General features: G+C 36.1%; 1 protein-coding gene across 2 annotated transcripts in view; it reads right to left on the bottom strand.

The window, feature by feature from the left end:
- The window catches only part of LOC149803563 (V-type proton ATPase 116 kDa subunit a 1-like), a 121,771-nt gene that overhangs the window by 63,028 nt on the left and 41,555 nt on the right, over positions 1–17,188 (bottom strand). For both annotated transcript variants that reach the window (XM_089953294.1, XM_089953296.1), the window contains exon 13: positions 16,420–16,556. In XM_089953294.1, the coding sequence (XP_089809420.1) occupies positions 16,420–16,556 (137 nt within the window). The remainder of the gene's footprint in view (positions 1–16,419; positions 16,557–17,188) is intronic.

Below are 17,188 nucleotides of genomic sequence, written 5' to 3'. Positions count from 1 at the left end.
TGGTAATGCATCACTGTACCAATACAACCGAAAAGTAATCTAAGCCGGGAATTAAACACTTATACTAGCATGTAATACAATATTTTTCACCTAAAGGAACAGAGATAATTACATTGTATTTTAATCTATTAAGTTTGACAAATTGGTAGCCGCTGATTCAAATTATATATGGAGTAACTGTTTTCTGTAACCATACATATCCAGAGTGCTATGACATGAACTAGGTATGAAACTTGAAGCTACTATTTTCACTGACTGATACAGAAACAGATCACTGACTCTCTGATTTAATTTCTGTTTTCAACTTTGGTAAAAAAATATGGAGATTTTATCAATATTTCGAAATTATGAAAGTTGTGAATATTGGTTTACATCAGGACCTGAAGAAAACATTGCTTTTAATGACATCAAATGCAATAAAAATTGTGTAGACAAGGTCACACACAAGTTTTCATTATGTATATGAGAGGCAACTACACATATAAACTTAGGCAATTTAAAGCATTTCTATATTTTCTTCTATCTAAAATATAGTAGTTTCATCATTGTGTCAAAGTAATAGCAAAAATAAACTGTTGGGCAAATGAATTTTAAGTCATGGCAAATGATTTGTTTACATCAAATGCCCTCTGCATGTGCTTGAACAAATATTTCTTTCAGCACTGAGCCTCCTGTCTTTAAAAGAGGCTAATTCTCTAAGTAGCTTTAAAAGCTGCATTATTTTTGTGTTTCTAGTTGGGCTTTTCAAAATATAGCTTTGGTTTTAAAAGAATGCCATCCAAATTTCACAACCTGAAAGAAGTCATCCTACTGTGTACATTTATGATGGTAAACAGCCCTGTGTCAAACCACAAAATTTTAAAAAGGAGAGTACAGCATAAAATATTGATCACACTAACCTGGTTTTGTGATGAGGGTGTAATACATGTCAAGATTTCCTCATCAAATTTCATTATTCCAAGTATAACAGTACGTATACTAGATGTAAAAAAAACTGATGTCCTGAGCTAAATGCCTACATTTAACTTATGGTAAATGATATGTGAAAGAAAATTTTAAAGTAAATTATGTTTCTCTGAGAATATGTACCCAATCACATTACATTAGGAATATTAGCCTTCTACCTCAAGAATCCAGCTCTATTAAAAGATGAAAATTCTCCATCTATATCAACAAAGGGCAATAACTCTTGTCCATTACTTCCCCTCGAAACAACCAAATGTAATCTGTCTTTAGCTGAGCAAAATGCTAACGAGGATGCTCACATGGTGGTGTGGTTGGGAGAGTGTTTAAGTAATGTGATTGGGCAAATATTCTTGGAGAAATTATATATAATTTACTTTAAAAATTTGCTTTCTAGTTTGAATATATTCCCCAATCATATTACATTAGGAGAATAAGTAATAGGAGGAGGGGATGCTGAGCATCTGACCCCTACCTCAGGTATCCTTCTAATGAAGAATGGCTGAAGTTCCCATGTGAAAGATAACCCATTCTCCTAATTACATAAGCAACACAGCCTGGGGTCACTTGACCTGTGACATTAACATATGGTTAAGAAGATGATTACTGAAATCTTCTTACCTACAAAATTTTCACCAGTGAAGATAACAGGCTGTGTTGATTGCACCAGTTGGGTCTGGTGCTGCCGTCACTGGACCCAACAGATTCTAGGTTGCCTCTGCAATGTCAAATCTCTAAAATGAATGCTCAAGAAGGCTGGCTCTGCCTGAAAGCCCACAGCTATTATATCTTGGGCTGGAACACAAGGTTCGCAGAGATTGCTGAAAATTTCTGAGCAGTAAGCTACATGAGGTTACTCTGATCTAGAGACTTCAGTGTACAATAAGCATACGACCCACTTCAGCCACAAAGAAAGGGCTTGAAGCATGACATCCTGTGTTCTGGCTCACAGGGATTGCTCAAAACTTCAGAACAATAACCTATGTGCGGCAACTCTGATCTGGTGAGATGTCTGAGTATACCAAGCATATGACCCATTTCAGCCCTGAAGAATGAGCTTAAAGGGTGATATCCTGTGTTCCAGTTCACACTGGAATCAAGAAGCATTTGCGCATGCCATGACTTGTCTCTGTGTGCTTCAAGTTAGTGCTTGTGAACTTGATCAGGATCTTGCCTAGCTGCTGTACTTGACCTGCCTATGGAAGAAAGAGGGCAAATGATGTTTGATTACTGACAGATGGTAACCTATGTTGGGCTATGAAGTTCAATGGTGTTATGAGAACCGCCGATGGACAGAGTTCTCATTTTTCCAGTTTCTTAAACGACCTAGATGATCTAGAAAAGAAGGAAGATACTCCCCACCTTAGAGTAGAATAGAACTTAACATTTGTTTCTGAAAGATGCCAACCAGGTATGCTGATGTCAATGTAAATGAGGATGGCCAAAACAGGGAGATGATACAATTAATAGTTTTAGTGAAAGACCAGGGGCTGTTGTTGAGGCCAAAGGGAAGAATGGTGAATTGATCAACAGTGTGGCAGTAAGCAAATGGAGAAACTTGCGAGAGATGGGGTGGATAGGGACATGAAAGTATGCGTCAGTCAGATCAAGACTGACATCACAATTGCCCTGTCTAACAGAGGCGGATTGACCTTGCCATCTCCCTTTTGAATTGGGTGAAGCGACTTCAGTCAATAGCGGGCCTCAACCTGCTGTCTGCATTCTGAAAAAGAAAACAGCCTCGAGTAAAATGCTGGGAACTGTAGCTAAGCTAAAATCTGGCGATACCTGGTGGTATCAAGCAGAGAAATGGGCAAGAGTTATTGTCCTTTATCTATTGCTATTGATAGGGAAAAATGAATTTTTATCTTTTAGTGATTTGCGATATAGCAGGCTAATATTTCTAATGTAATGTGATTGGGGAACATATTCAAAGGAGAAATGATAATCACTGTGAACTTTTGTTGTAAAGTTGTGATACTAAGAGATGCGTATCTTCATGACTCTAGCATGACTGGACCTTGAAAACTAAACTTAAACAAAAAAATTTAACCAAGGATGGTACAGTGTGAAATTTGGGTGACAGTAACCTACTTTGTGATGCATACCTTCACTAAGACTCATGATTCCATATGTAACAGTATGTTCGTATTGTTCATAAACAACCCAACCTAAAATCTAAACTCTGATAAGAATGAACTGATGTACAAAGTTTTCCCCCTTGGTCAACTCCTGATTGGGTTTGTAACTATTTACCTCACTCAAAACTCTTCCTTTGGAAGAAAGAATGGTTGAGATACAGTTAGATTAAACATATGTTCTTTTATCTGTGTGGATATTGATGCTGGGGGTAATAATATAGGTCTATGCTATGTACATATCTAACATCAATCTGCATATGTACAAGTGTTTTCAGAAGACAGCATATTTTGCCTGTACACCAAAGCTAATCAGTTAGTTACATTTGTGGAACAGCAAATTGTTCTTATTTCCACGTGAATCTAAGCAATTACTTTAAAACGTTTCTCACGATGATGGTTGATCTTCATAAAATGCTTCTAAATAATAACTTTTTAAAAAGTCAATTAAGCAGGAAATATAGGTCACAATATTCTTTTGAAACGATGGCATCATACACACAACCACAGATCCACTCAAAGGTACATAACAGGAGGAGTAGTGGTTCAAGATGGCCACTGTGGCATCTATATTGGTTGTACAGATTAGCATCATTTTCACTAAGGACAAACTTTTTGATACAGCTTTCCATTTAGAAGTAGCAATAACAAAATTTTCATGACACTGCTATGGTGGCCACACCTGACGTAAGAGAAGCATCTTTTTCATTTTGGACCACAATGACATCATAAAAAGTATTTTGGTTTGGTTTGGTTTGTTGTTTTACAGCACAGCAACATGTAGGTTATTTAGTGCCGAGGCAATTGAAATAATGTGCCTTGCATAAAGACACTATGGTGGCCAACACATGCTGGTCCAATGGCACTCTTTTGATCGCATGTCGAGCCCATGAACCAAAAAGCCACAGCAATAACAGCATTTTCAAGATGGCCACCATGGTGGCCATATTTGTGGTTAGATGAGTAACATTTCACTTATGATCTAAACATCATAATAAGTTTTCTGGTAAAACCCCATGTTGATATTACTCATCGTTTAGGAGGAATAGTTAAAAGATTTTCAAGATGGTTAATATAACAGACATATTGGATTTTGAATTGGCACCATTTTTGTTCAGTACCAACACCAGAATAAGTCTTTTACTGAAAACCTCATGTTGATATGACCTTCCATCTAGGAGAAGTGGCAATAACAAGATTTGGCACCATTTTCATTTAGACCAAACTGACATAATAAGTCTTTGAGTGAAATTCCCATGTCAGTAGGACCTTCCATTCAGAGTGTGTGTGTGTGTGATTTGGATTTTTAATGAAGCTTTAACAATTTTTCAGTCATATCACTACGATGTCTGCAGTCCGGCAGTTTATAGTGATCTCTAGCACTGAGGCATCATGTCGCAGACATGTAGCATGATATCCCACCCAGTCACATTATCCTGACACCAGGCCGACCAGTCCTAACACTAACCTCTTAATGCTGAGCACCAAGCGAGGCAGCTGTTAGTACCATTTTTTTAGTCTTTGGTATGACTCGTACGGGTATGGAACCCGTGACCTCCTACATCTGAGGTGGATGCTCTAACCACTAGGCCACCAGAGCAGTCCCTTCCTTTCAGAATGAGTAGTGATAATTGGCACAATTTTTATTTTTGACCAGCCAGACATTGTAAGAAGTCTTGAAGTGAAAATCATGTGATGCTATGACAATCCATTCTGGAGGAGTACTAACAAGACTTTTTTTCTCTTCAAGATAGCTACTTTCAATTATATTGGATGCCTCAATGAGATCATTTTCATGGAGGATCAACTAGGCTTTGGAATGAATGTGAGTTTTATGGCAATCTTCTGGTTTGATTTGATATAAGAACACTTTCAGATGATGAGTACAATAGTTACCATGGCAATCTATCAAGAAAATGCAGAGCTAATTGCAACTGTGTCGTACACTGCATTAAGCTACAAGACAAAACGGCCAATAACTCTAAACGAGCTGCAGAAGCAATCTGATTAGTCAATACACTCATCTTCAGGTTGTGACCACAATGTGTACCATAAAATTTCATGACAATTCATAGAAACTTGAAGAACTAGTTCATACTCGTAACTGAACAGAGAAGAAAGCTTAAAGGAGACCAGAAACCAATGGAGATATAGAATAATAATAAAAGTACTATAGCAGAAAACGTTATTCTGAAGTATCATCTGCAACCATAATGCCAATATTTAAATATTGGTCTATCTTCTAGGAGCTGAATTTCTGTGACCTGGTATGCAAAATTTCCGCGCCTATTCGGTTGCTTTCGGAATGTGACGTCATAGTAGCGACTCCAGCAGCCCAAGTGGGAGTTGCCAGAGTAAAAGACAATACAGTTTTGCGTTGCTTACGGGTGTAATAGAACATTAATAAAAGCCTGTTGACATAAAAACAAATCTTTTCTGAACGATAAAGGCATAATGAAAGAATGGGTACATTATTACAAACGAGTCGATTTCAAAGCAACACCATACAGCACTATGTGCTCGTTACATTTCTCAAAGGAATGTTACGAGAGTGATCATGAAAAAATAGCAGCTCAAAGATACACAAATGCTAGGCCTAGACTAAAAGTTGGCGCTGTTCCAGACATACCTTTGGACATTTTAAATCCTGGGAAAAGTGTTAAATGTGTGAGTTACGAAAATAGGCAGAAGGACGAGTAAGTGACCACAAAATGCAACAATCAATCCACTTATCTTTTATCTAAAAACAGCAGTGCTAAAAACAAATCTGATAGCCCAACACCCTGGGTCCCTTCTGGTTTTAGTTCCGGCCCATCCTGTATTCAAAGTGAGGTGCCCGTCAGGCTTGTCAAAACAAAAATTGTTGCCTTAGGAAACTTTGATTGCGCTGGTGAAATGAGTAAATGTATTTTCAAGATGTTGACATACATGCCTTAACACGGCACAATCTAAATCAAATCACCACTGTCCTAGGTGAAATTTAGATTTGATTTTAATCAAATGGAAGCTTTGCTAAAAATAAGATTCTAAACCTGTCGTGTTTCGAGAAAACACAATTTTCAGTAATCTTATAAAAATTAAAAAATTTATATAAAAAATGCATTGTATACATATAGTATGCATAAACGATAATCTGTAATAATTAGATATAAAACTATTCCTTGGGCAGTTTAAAAAGCAGCGATTAAAATAAAAGAGGTCAACGTTTCACATTAACTGTCTGACAATAAAACTGGGGGGGGGGGGTACTATTGACCCCCTTGCCCCAATTTGCGACCACCCATTTGATGTGCCTTTTCTCCCTGTGATACGCCTTATTATTGCCCCATGACAAGCCCCTTTTGCATATTCTGGTCAGTTCTGGCTAAATTGCAAAATAGCTAAAGTTTTGATTTAAGTACGCAAACGATAAAGCCGGTGTGACTAATGAACATAATCCTTATCCTTGCATTGATCTTGTGAAAAGGACTGCCTTTCAGACATACTTCAAAGAAACCATGTTCGACAGTGTGTGTATGCGTAAGCACCAGCAATTGATTACCAAATAAACGATGCCTATTTTGTTGTTACTTACGATGCCATGGACCTCATTTTAACAGTTCAAATCTGCAGTCACAAGTTACCGTACTTGTGGCAACTGTTTTTCTCACGTTTTATGCCCCACCTTATTTAGTTAGGTTTAAGTCTTAATGCATGTAACACTGTTTGCTGAATAAAATATTTATTCAGAATTAGTTCTTTAGGGCCACATATACTGCATGGTATATTTTGTTTTATACCTTGTAATTTAATCATGATAATTAAACTTTCCATATACGGTAGAGGAATGTCAGGTGTTAACTGGCCGAGTTTCTTTGGCGGAAATGGAGATGCGATTTTGTTTGCAGAGAAAATTTCAAAGTGATCATTCATTTAAGCTAATTGGTGACAATTTTATTCTTTTAATTTTTTTTAATACTATAGTACTGTTGTAGTTGTTTACAAAATCTGAAATTTACTTAAATAATGTTTAATCTTCATGTTCTATTTATTGAAGAAGAAAACAAGAAGAAAAAAAACTTGTATGATATTAATTATTTCGTCCAGTGCCGGTTTAGATGTGTGTGGGTGTGATTTGAATTTTTAACGTAGCTTTAACAATTTTTCAGTCATATCGCTACGATGTCTGCAGTGTGGCAGTTTAGACTGTGGATTGCATGCCTTATGTTTAAAAATGGTTTTGGGTTGGGGTTTTTTCTTCTGACAAATGAAAATTGACAGACATAATGTAATAATTGGGACTTCGCTGCTCAAAATTGAGAGATATTACGAGATCGGGAGGTAGATGAGGCAATACCCCCAAAATCGGGAGGTTTGTCTCCCGGCTTGAGAGTTGACAGGTGTGAACTGTCCAGGCTTGTGGAATTTCATTCAGGACTTTAGTTTATTTAAGTCACCAGCTTTTAGCACTTACCAGTATAGTATATAAACTATTATATGAGGCTGCAGATTCAACTTTTGAATGTGCAACCCAAATGTGGTCTCCTGTCTGCCTCGCTCGCCAATGTTTATGTTTGTATTCGAGGAATGGCTAGTATAGCATCACAGTACCACGTGATCTGTCGTCTCATCAAAACTCGGAAAAACTCAGCAATTTACGGAATCATGGTATCTTCCACGCAATATAATCACTACCCGCTTACGATATTTAATTTATAAACATTGCAGTCGAATTAAAATCTATAGAGAATTACATACCTAAAAGGAAAATTTTGATTTCTAGTCTCCTTTAAGAAAAATCAAGATTTCCAAAATTCCGTCAGTAGTTTTGATCTGAATTGCAGGATGCCTTTAAAAAAAAATCGTGAATTTCTCAGCAGGGCATATGTCTTTAACTTTCTTAGGGCTGTTCCAGTAAAACATATATCCCCCCCCCCCCCCCGGGGACGGCACTTCAAAAAAACTTCTGTAGGAGGTTGTATTTCGACCTATTTTAATTCTGACAGTGGAAGGTTGGTTAGGAAAATCACTTCTTTTGTGGGTTGTGCTAGCAAAATGAGAAATCGCTGATGGGTTTGTCAGAAAGAAGAATGAAAAAAAACCCCGAATATATATATAAAATCGCATCTACCTCCCCCCCCAGCAGTCTAACGTGAATAAACATTGGGTCAAAAAATGATGCCAGTACATGCGAGTGCACGTACTTTGTACAAATTTGTGTACTTTTAAAGCAGTTATACGCATTCGGCAAATTACGTCAACGCAGCAGATATAAAAAATGTTCTTTGCGCAGTATGCAATTTTTATTAAACTTTAACTTTAACTTTAAAAGTGCATTTCGCGACGTAATTCGTGCTGCCACAGCTGTCTCACAACGCTTGATGCGACATCCAGATATCTGAATACTTCGGTTCGACCACAGGGGCTCGTTACAAAGAAAATCAAGGGATGGGGGTTCTAACCTGTAATAATATATTATTACAGGTTAGAACCCCAATCTTGATTTTCTTTGTAACGAGCCCCTGTGGTTCGACATGAATGGCTGTTAAACGAAATTTGATTCGTTCAATGCCCTGGAACATGCATTTTATGGAGTTTTAGCCTTATTTTCATCGCTGAAGTTTTACAAATGCGTGTTTCCAATAAGGGCCATACAGGAAACCAAAATGGTTGAATCACAACACGGTTTGTCTTCAGATGACGTTTTTCAGTCGGCAAATACTGGCTGGTGATAGCTATGATGACAATGAATTTCATGTATATTGGTCTGTTGGACATTGGAAAAATGTCACTGGAAATACCAGTGTGTGATTTTGAGCCCAAAATTGGTGTTGAGTGCGAGTCCGATGTATGTGTTGGATGGACAATATATCGGTTATATTTATTAAATATACCCATGTCTAAACAAGCAGACTACGGGAATGTTGGACTTAAATCCCTAATACAGCATTATGGAAGAGAAAAATCTGGCATAAGAGGCAGCAAAACACTGATTCAAGGAAGTGAATCTTTGGCAGGGTTCATATTAGTGAAAACTGACAGGGGTCTCGGAAACGCCTATAATCACGCGTATTTGGATGCCAATTTTTTTTATTTAGGCGGGCAGTAAAATTCAAATAAGTGCCAGTCCTGCTTCAGTCACCTGCATAGTGGGAAAATGTGTTGATCAGTTAGCTGTGATGATATTTACAATGACAGAATTTAGTGGTTGAAAGACCCCCCCCCCCATTATAAGAGCACATCAAAAGAACATGCTGCAATAGCTAAGCTGCGAGATCAAAGGCTTTGACTGGCAGCTGGGTGGGAAAATCTACTGATATTTACAGTGCTTGAATTTAGAGGCAGAAATACCCAGAGATGTACATGTGGTCATTTATAACAGTACATCAAATAAACAACTTTAGCTTTCTTTCTTGTGTTCATTACCGAGTGTAATGGAATAAGCAGTGCACATGACCTCGGAATCATGACATGTTGAGACATAGACTTGAAGGAGTATTTTGGGGTTCAAAGGCAAACTGACGAAGATTGTGAGATTCAGGAGAGGGCCAAAGTTGCTAGAACTGATAATTTGAAAGGGACATTAGCCAAGTGTATGAAAGTGTGTGATGCCTAGCTAAGTGCTTTGAATAAAAGACCTTCCTTGGATCAAAAAAATTCAGACTCACTCTGATGGACAAGCAAGATGTGATGTCAGTGTTATAAATATGTCAGTATTATAAAGAATGAAGAAATTAAACTCTATGGCAACCAATAGTTATTGGCATAGTTTTCTGAGAGGGGAATGCAACTTTTCCTGATGGGACTCATATTTTTACCAAAATGGGAGACATGGACTTTTAGTTTTAAATTCCTAACGAGACCTCTGGTTCAAAACTTTTCTTTCTGGGACAGAGATATCCAAGAGAGAATACCCATGGGGCCATACATGTGAGATGTTGAAAATTGCACAACAATACAGAACAGTAACTTGTTCAAGCTAGTTATGTATATGCGTTTCAGACAGCAGGCAATGAAATGAGTTCACAGCACAGAATAATATTTGTACATCGAGGAGGAGGATCATATTAAATTTAGAAACAATTAACAGATTAATGCTCATAAGGAACATCAGAGAATCCACATACAACATAATTAAGTGTGTGTAGATCTCAAGTTGGCAGAACCACTAAGCAACAAAAGAATAAAAAGACAAACTTTTGTATCATATGCAGATGTATGACCAAATGATGTACATGCTCTCTATTTGCAAAAATTAAATGACATTAAACATAAGAGACTGACTGATCTGTGTAAACTCAAAGCAAGATGGATAAAATTTGACCTGTTTATGTTCGGTTCTTCCACATATATATATATAGATCATGGTGGTATTTTCTGCAGACCTTTTGGCACTTAGTTCCAAGCCATCATTTGGTATTTATATTGCAAAATGGATAACTAAAAATGTATATTATCTAGTACAATACATTATTAAGCAGTATCATTAACTGATGATGAAATTGATGAAAAAATACTTATGTCGTTCTGATATATGGATTCTTTACTAGACTACTAATCTGTTCATCCTGATTCTTTATTTTTTACCATCTTATTTAGTCTTACTGGTACCAGTGCTTTTAATAAAATTGTAACTTCTATTTTCTTGCAATCTAAATATTTATAATTATGTGTTATTGTCAAAAGGTAAAATGTGCTTAGTGTTGTAAAATATAAAACTATTAATTAGCAAGGGACTAAAGTAAAAAGTGGACAGAAATTATTGCCATATTACAGTGCTGTTAGAAACAACAGAATAGTTGTACAAGATGTATTTTGCAAAAAGTTGTAGAACTAGCGCTCGTATTGTCACCACATATTCTACTTAAATAATTATATCATTATTTCTGTATATTCCTATCAGTATTTTCCCAGTGGTAGTAATTTTCTGATCTGATGTTCATTTCTTGTGCAATTTTTACACATCAAGAATTCTCACCGTATCATTAAAAAACAATGTAATCTGCACCAAATTGAGTTGTTTGAGAAGAAATTAATTTTTTTAACCCAAAAATCACTGAAGCTACGAGTTCTTGCATTAAAGTCTCACATTAAATAACATTTGAAGTAGCCACGATAGTAGTTTAGGATGCAACTGTACCAATTTCACCTTTGGTATATCCAAATCTTGAATGTGATGGAGGAACATAGATCCAAAATAAATACATCAATATTAGAACCTGTTCACTGACTATGAATCAAGTATCGAGTCCAATTGAATTGCTAGAAATTTTTTAATTCTTTTGACAACATCATAATTAGCTGTCAAACATGGAGTAAACCTATAGTCTTTATGCCATCCCAACCAAGACCCCACCACAACCATGTGACCATGCCCAATGACCTCACATTAATAATCGCTACACAACTAGAGATGACATCTCTTCGAGAATTTTGATTTCAGTAGAGCTGTAACAGAGTGGAACAGTAAGAAAAAGTGACAGATATTTAAGTGTTAGGGAGATATTTAACAATGGCTATTCCCACCACCACCACATCTTGGCAGCATCCCTGCAGGGGAGATAACTTGATTATTTGATTTTATTGGTCCCTGGTTATCCCATGGTATTTCTGTTACTTGAACATTATCTTACAGTGTGTCCATTCAGCATAGTCGAAAATGGCTTACAACCATTTAGTTGTTCAAGGACTCCCATTACTACAGATGTGAAAGAACGAGAACCATACTTTAAATCAGTGAAGATAAAATAGAGTGTATATATGTTTGACTGCCCTTGATTGGTTGATAATGAAAGTAAGATTTTAGTAAAAACAATCTTTTGAGAGCTTGTCCTACTTGTAACTGAAAAAAGTGAGGGACATTGTTTTATTAACATAATTTCCATCCCTTTACAGACCAGAGTTTGGACGACTCCTTACTGAAATCAGCAGCTGACTCTTTGGTGCAGTATTGAAAGCACACATTTCAAATTTGTATAGATACAGAAAATGGTGCGGCTGTTATGGGTTTTTTTCTTTACAAAAGCTGTCGTCATAGATGTGTCTATACAGATATAAATTTGATCATGAGCACTCAAAATTTTAAGTAACTAAATTTTAATATCATGGTGTTTGCACAAATTTACAGTGGGAACTGAATTAGTGCAGAGTCCTGGACTCTTGGGTTTTGTGCAGGAATATGGAATCCAAGAAGAATATATCCAGAAATGTAGAGGTTTTTAATCTTGGATTTAGTCTCCCCATTGTGTTTCACACTGATATGCATATTCACAGAACATCTGTACAGTAATAGGAAAAGTAAGTGAGAAATTTAGATACATATCATAAACAAGATAACAGTATGCAGGGGAGGGGGAGAAGATCATTAGAACAGGCTGGAATGGAGAATTATAATAAAAACAATAATGAGTAGAAGTGTGCCTCCTTTTTTATGTGTGCAACATTATTTTCTTAGCTTCAGTAAGAAATTTCATCAAAAGGAAGACAATAAAGGGGTACAGTTAACTAAACCAATATGAATTTAGCTACTTAAAAGCTGTATCAAACTGATTTTAACCTTCTGGTCTGCTTCTGTCCATTCTGGTGATATGTCCACTGAATCAGTATGGTTGGAAAAAATATTTGGCAAATTTAAAAAATTAAGAATCTTTTGGCAGATTATGAGTATACCCTACTTTTGCCTGAGAGATGTGAATAATTTTATTTCTTGATTGTGGTTGTTGCTCAATTCAATTCCATCATTGATAAACATTGATGCGTTCTCATACTTTGTTACAAATATTTATTACAGATGCATATCATCAGATATTGGTGAACATAGCTTGAATAAGTTATAACAGTTCTAAATGGAACAATGAACATTGTTAAGAGAAAATTTAAGTGAGCTAAAGTGTAAACGTTTCAGCAGTGTGTGATGCAGGATTGCTCAAGACTTTTCCATCTCATATGCTCACCATGAAAAATCCATTTGCACCAAGTGATGATGACTTTTAGGTAACTGTCAGAAAGGCATAATTGACGATATTCTATAGTCTACAAAATTACTTGAGTCAAAAGTTGTAAACTCGTACAGCTGTGGCAACAATGATTGACTAGTACCCTTGCTGCTGTTACTACAGTTGATTAGTTTGTTGATTCAGTGTGGTTTGATTTTGGGTATTTTGGTGATTTTTTTACAAATATATTAGGTGGAGGAAGGACCCCGAAAGACTACCAACCTAAATTGGTTGATCTGTGACACAAACTCACTCTGTGAGATGTTTAAGTGATGTAAAAGCAAGCACCTTAGTACACTTGGGCACAAGGAGCCTCTGTTGATTTGACGTTTATCTCCAACAGCTGAAGTCATTTAGACATGAGCTCTCTGGGTTTCAGTAGATCAGTATGGAAGAGAATCTATATATGGCAGCCAGTTTTACTGCTGAAGAAAATCCAAGTCCTTTTGAGACATCAAACACCACTTATGTAGAACCACTGACCTTCCACAAGTAACTGGCAACATTCTCATTAGCACATTGGAGGCAAGTAATCACATGACAAGCATCTTGTACCACTGCCATGGAAGCCCCTCAGATCTGTATCACAAGACAAGCATCTTATACCACTCTGCCATGAAAGCCCCTCAGGCCATAGGTATAAGTCTCATATGAAAGACTAGAACTGGGAGATAGAACCTGTGACAACTGGATTGAAAGTACATAATGTTACTGCTAGGCCATCAGTGATGATGATGTTGTTGACAATGCAGTTAACTGCAATGACATTGATTTTATGAGTGCTCTGGGAAAAATGATTCCTTGACTTTCATCCATTTTTTTAAATCTATGATATAAAAATGTTTGACTTGCTATATTTTGTTATAACTTTATATTAGTCTTGCAACAAGGCATAAAAATAAGACACCGATAACTGAAAAAAATGTTCTTACAAGAAACGATATAGTGTAGAAGTAGACAAATGATGCAACATCACTTCCACAGGCATCATTGGTTTTTTTTCTCTGACAATCATAAAAGTTTACCAAAACATTTATTGGTAAAAATAATAACAATGAATCATAGAATCTGACCACACATTTAAAGCAATACAAGATTTAACTATTATTCTAATCAAAAGCAGCATGCCTGAGAACAAAGAAAAATAGCAAGACATATTGATCACTTTACGAAACACAGAGTTTAGTAAGGATACAAATTCATGATTTCTGTATTAGAATGGAAATATCTATTATAAAATCTGTATTCATGGATGTTAAATTAGTAGGCATTAAGGGATTGATCAATGACATCTACAAATAATAAGCCACCATGAAAATCTGTGATTTCACAGTATCAGAGACATACTTGGCTGACAGACAAACAAACAAAAGGACAAAAGACTGATTATAATGAATGAATATAAATAAAAATATGCAGTAGATTATATGATGTATATGAATTCAGTAGATTACCTCCAGCCAGCTGTCATTTAAATTGCTTCTGTCCCCAACCCAATATTAAAATCGCTTCTACCGCCCAGTAACCCATAGCCAGAAATCATGTTAAAAAATATACTTCTGTAGGGTGCAGTGTTTCTCGATTAAAACACATCTGATGGTGGATCATAAATTTTTAAAACTGCTTCTGTTGTGGGTTGGTTGAATTTGAAAGTGCCTTCCCCCGGGGGGGTATATGTTTTACTGGAACAGCCCTTATCTATATAAGAATCCGAAGACTGAGTCATTATGTGAATAAGTTATGTCTGTTTTATGCAATTTCCGAGCCTGGTAGCATTATTTGGACTAGATCTGAAAAATGTTATGCAACCATAACCAGGATATTATGTCTGGTTATAAAGTTAGTAGACTGCGTCTCAGCTTTAATATCTTTATCCACATTAGACAGAGTTTCCTTGAACATGGATTTGAATGATAGTGTATTTGTTGTCTCTTTTAATATGCTTTAATGCCGCGTGACATTTAATGCCATTCTTGCCACTATAGATTTTAAAATTTGCTTTACGGGATGGACAGAATGCTTATTTATGTCCTATGAACTGGATTCCAACCACTGAAATACATATTTCCATACATCACTGAATTTCATGTGATATGCAAACTTAGACATCTTTTAAACATTTTAACATCTGACCTTTTACACTGACTAACTCTTTGATAATCCACCCATAGTCAATTACCCTTGTTGTTGAGTTTAATTATAGTGGCATGCGCACAATTGTGCATGTGCCACTTTTTTTTCTGACTGCACCGCAGCCTGTTAGTTGTTCCTGGGAAAGGGAATGGTGCCACCTCCCCCAGGCTTCAATTACCCTCGTTAATCCTTTTGGAATTACTTCTGATTACAAACAGTATAATCCATGTCAACCAAACACTGAAGCCAACTGACCCTGCCAACAGAATCAAAGGGAACTTAACTGTTTTATACTGTTTGAAATTAGCAATTAAATCATCTTGCACTGCTTAAGCCAGTTCAGTCACATGATCACAGCAATATTATCCAGAAAAATTACACACTGGAGGCATGGTGTGAAGAAAATAAAACGAACAAATTAAATTTCAGTCATTTTAGTGAATAATGGGAAGGTTGGCAGACACCCCTCATTTCTCGAGAAAAACCATTCCATCTGTGAGGTTCACATGTATGCTAGTTTGCACTAACAAGACTGTGTTGTACATATGTTGTAATAAATTAAAACACAAGATAAAAAGAACAACACAAACAAAAATTTGAATGGACAAAGGGATATGTGCATCTTGTATGATGGCAATACATCAAAACTGCATGACTGCTGATGAGGTTGCCATACACTACATTAAGCCACAAGACAAATTGGGCAGTAACTTGAGCAAATATTGCAGGAACGAAGTCATCTGTCCATATGTGCAACTTCAGGTGATGACCCTACTATTTACCAAGTTTCATGCCAATCCATAAAAAACTGCAGGACTAGTTGCACTAACAAGAGCATGTCATGCTAAAATATAAAAAGGGCAATAACTCTACAAACCGGTGATCTTCAAATTAACTTCTGTCTAGGTCTGAGGACTACAAACAGAATAGAATGTGCAAAAATCTGTTATGCTATTAAATATGCTCTTTTGCTGGAACTGTAAGGCAATAGCTATTTCAGCAACAGTGACCTTAACATCCAGTTCAATGGCCCCTATAACAATATGTCTACCTTAGCATGATTTTTTTTAATTCTTTCATCAGCACAAAAAAGTGCCAACAGAAGAGAGGCCATTTCCTAAGTTTTTCACAAAATATTCTTAATTATAAAACACAAAGCACCATCATAATTTTCCCTAAGAATAAAACTGACTGTCAAAGTAGTAACTTACGAATAATTAGAGTGCCATGATGTACCAAAGATGTTGAAAGACTTAGAAAAGATGTCATTGTAGATGAATCCTGTGTACACTGAGAACAAACCCATCATCATGATGATGTAACGTCCAGAAATGAATGTCTTGGTAATCTGTAAAAGATAAGCAAAAGAAAATAATTCTATACTGAAGGCAACGTAAAAACATACTGTCAATTCACTTAATTTTGTGGATCAAGAAGGAGTACTATTGTTACCACATAATGATCACTGCTTGCTGAATCTGCTGTGACCTTAAAATCCACAAAAACTAACACTAATTTATGAAATGATTCATGATTCTTTAAATACAAATGGCATTTGTTGCTCTATGTATTGTGTAGAAATATTTCAGATTGCGATTTTTCTTCAACAAAACAACCTGTAATATTCACTGTACAATAATGAATCTAAATATCTAGTACCTCCAATTTTATGGACACTGTATTTTCAAACTTTGTAAATATTTTAAATTGGACATAACATTTCCAGACACCAAGTATATTTTTAAAGCCAATGAAAATTAAAATATTCACATTGGAATGTAAACTAATCAATATTTTACCGGTACTCAGGTTTTTGAATTCATGGGCAGCAATAAAAATAGCTGACATGCTCCATAACTTGATGTAGACAATTCACATTCTCAGAAAAGTGAAAAAACTTATGTGACACACAAAGTGTTTAAGTATGTTATGTGGGTTATTATCTTCTTTTCCATTAACCAGTAAGCTAAACTAGATTAA

Source organism: Sinohyriopsis cumingii, chromosome 3, assembly GCF_028554795.1.
Source record: "Sinohyriopsis cumingii isolate HCF-2022 chromosome 3, ASM2855479v2, whole genome shotgun sequence".
NCBI lineage: Eukaryota > Metazoa > Mollusca > Bivalvia > Unionida > Unionidae > Sinohyriopsis > Sinohyriopsis cumingii.
The sequence above is the reverse complement of the archived record's forward strand: the minus strand, read 5'-3'. Positions and strand labels throughout refer to the sequence as shown.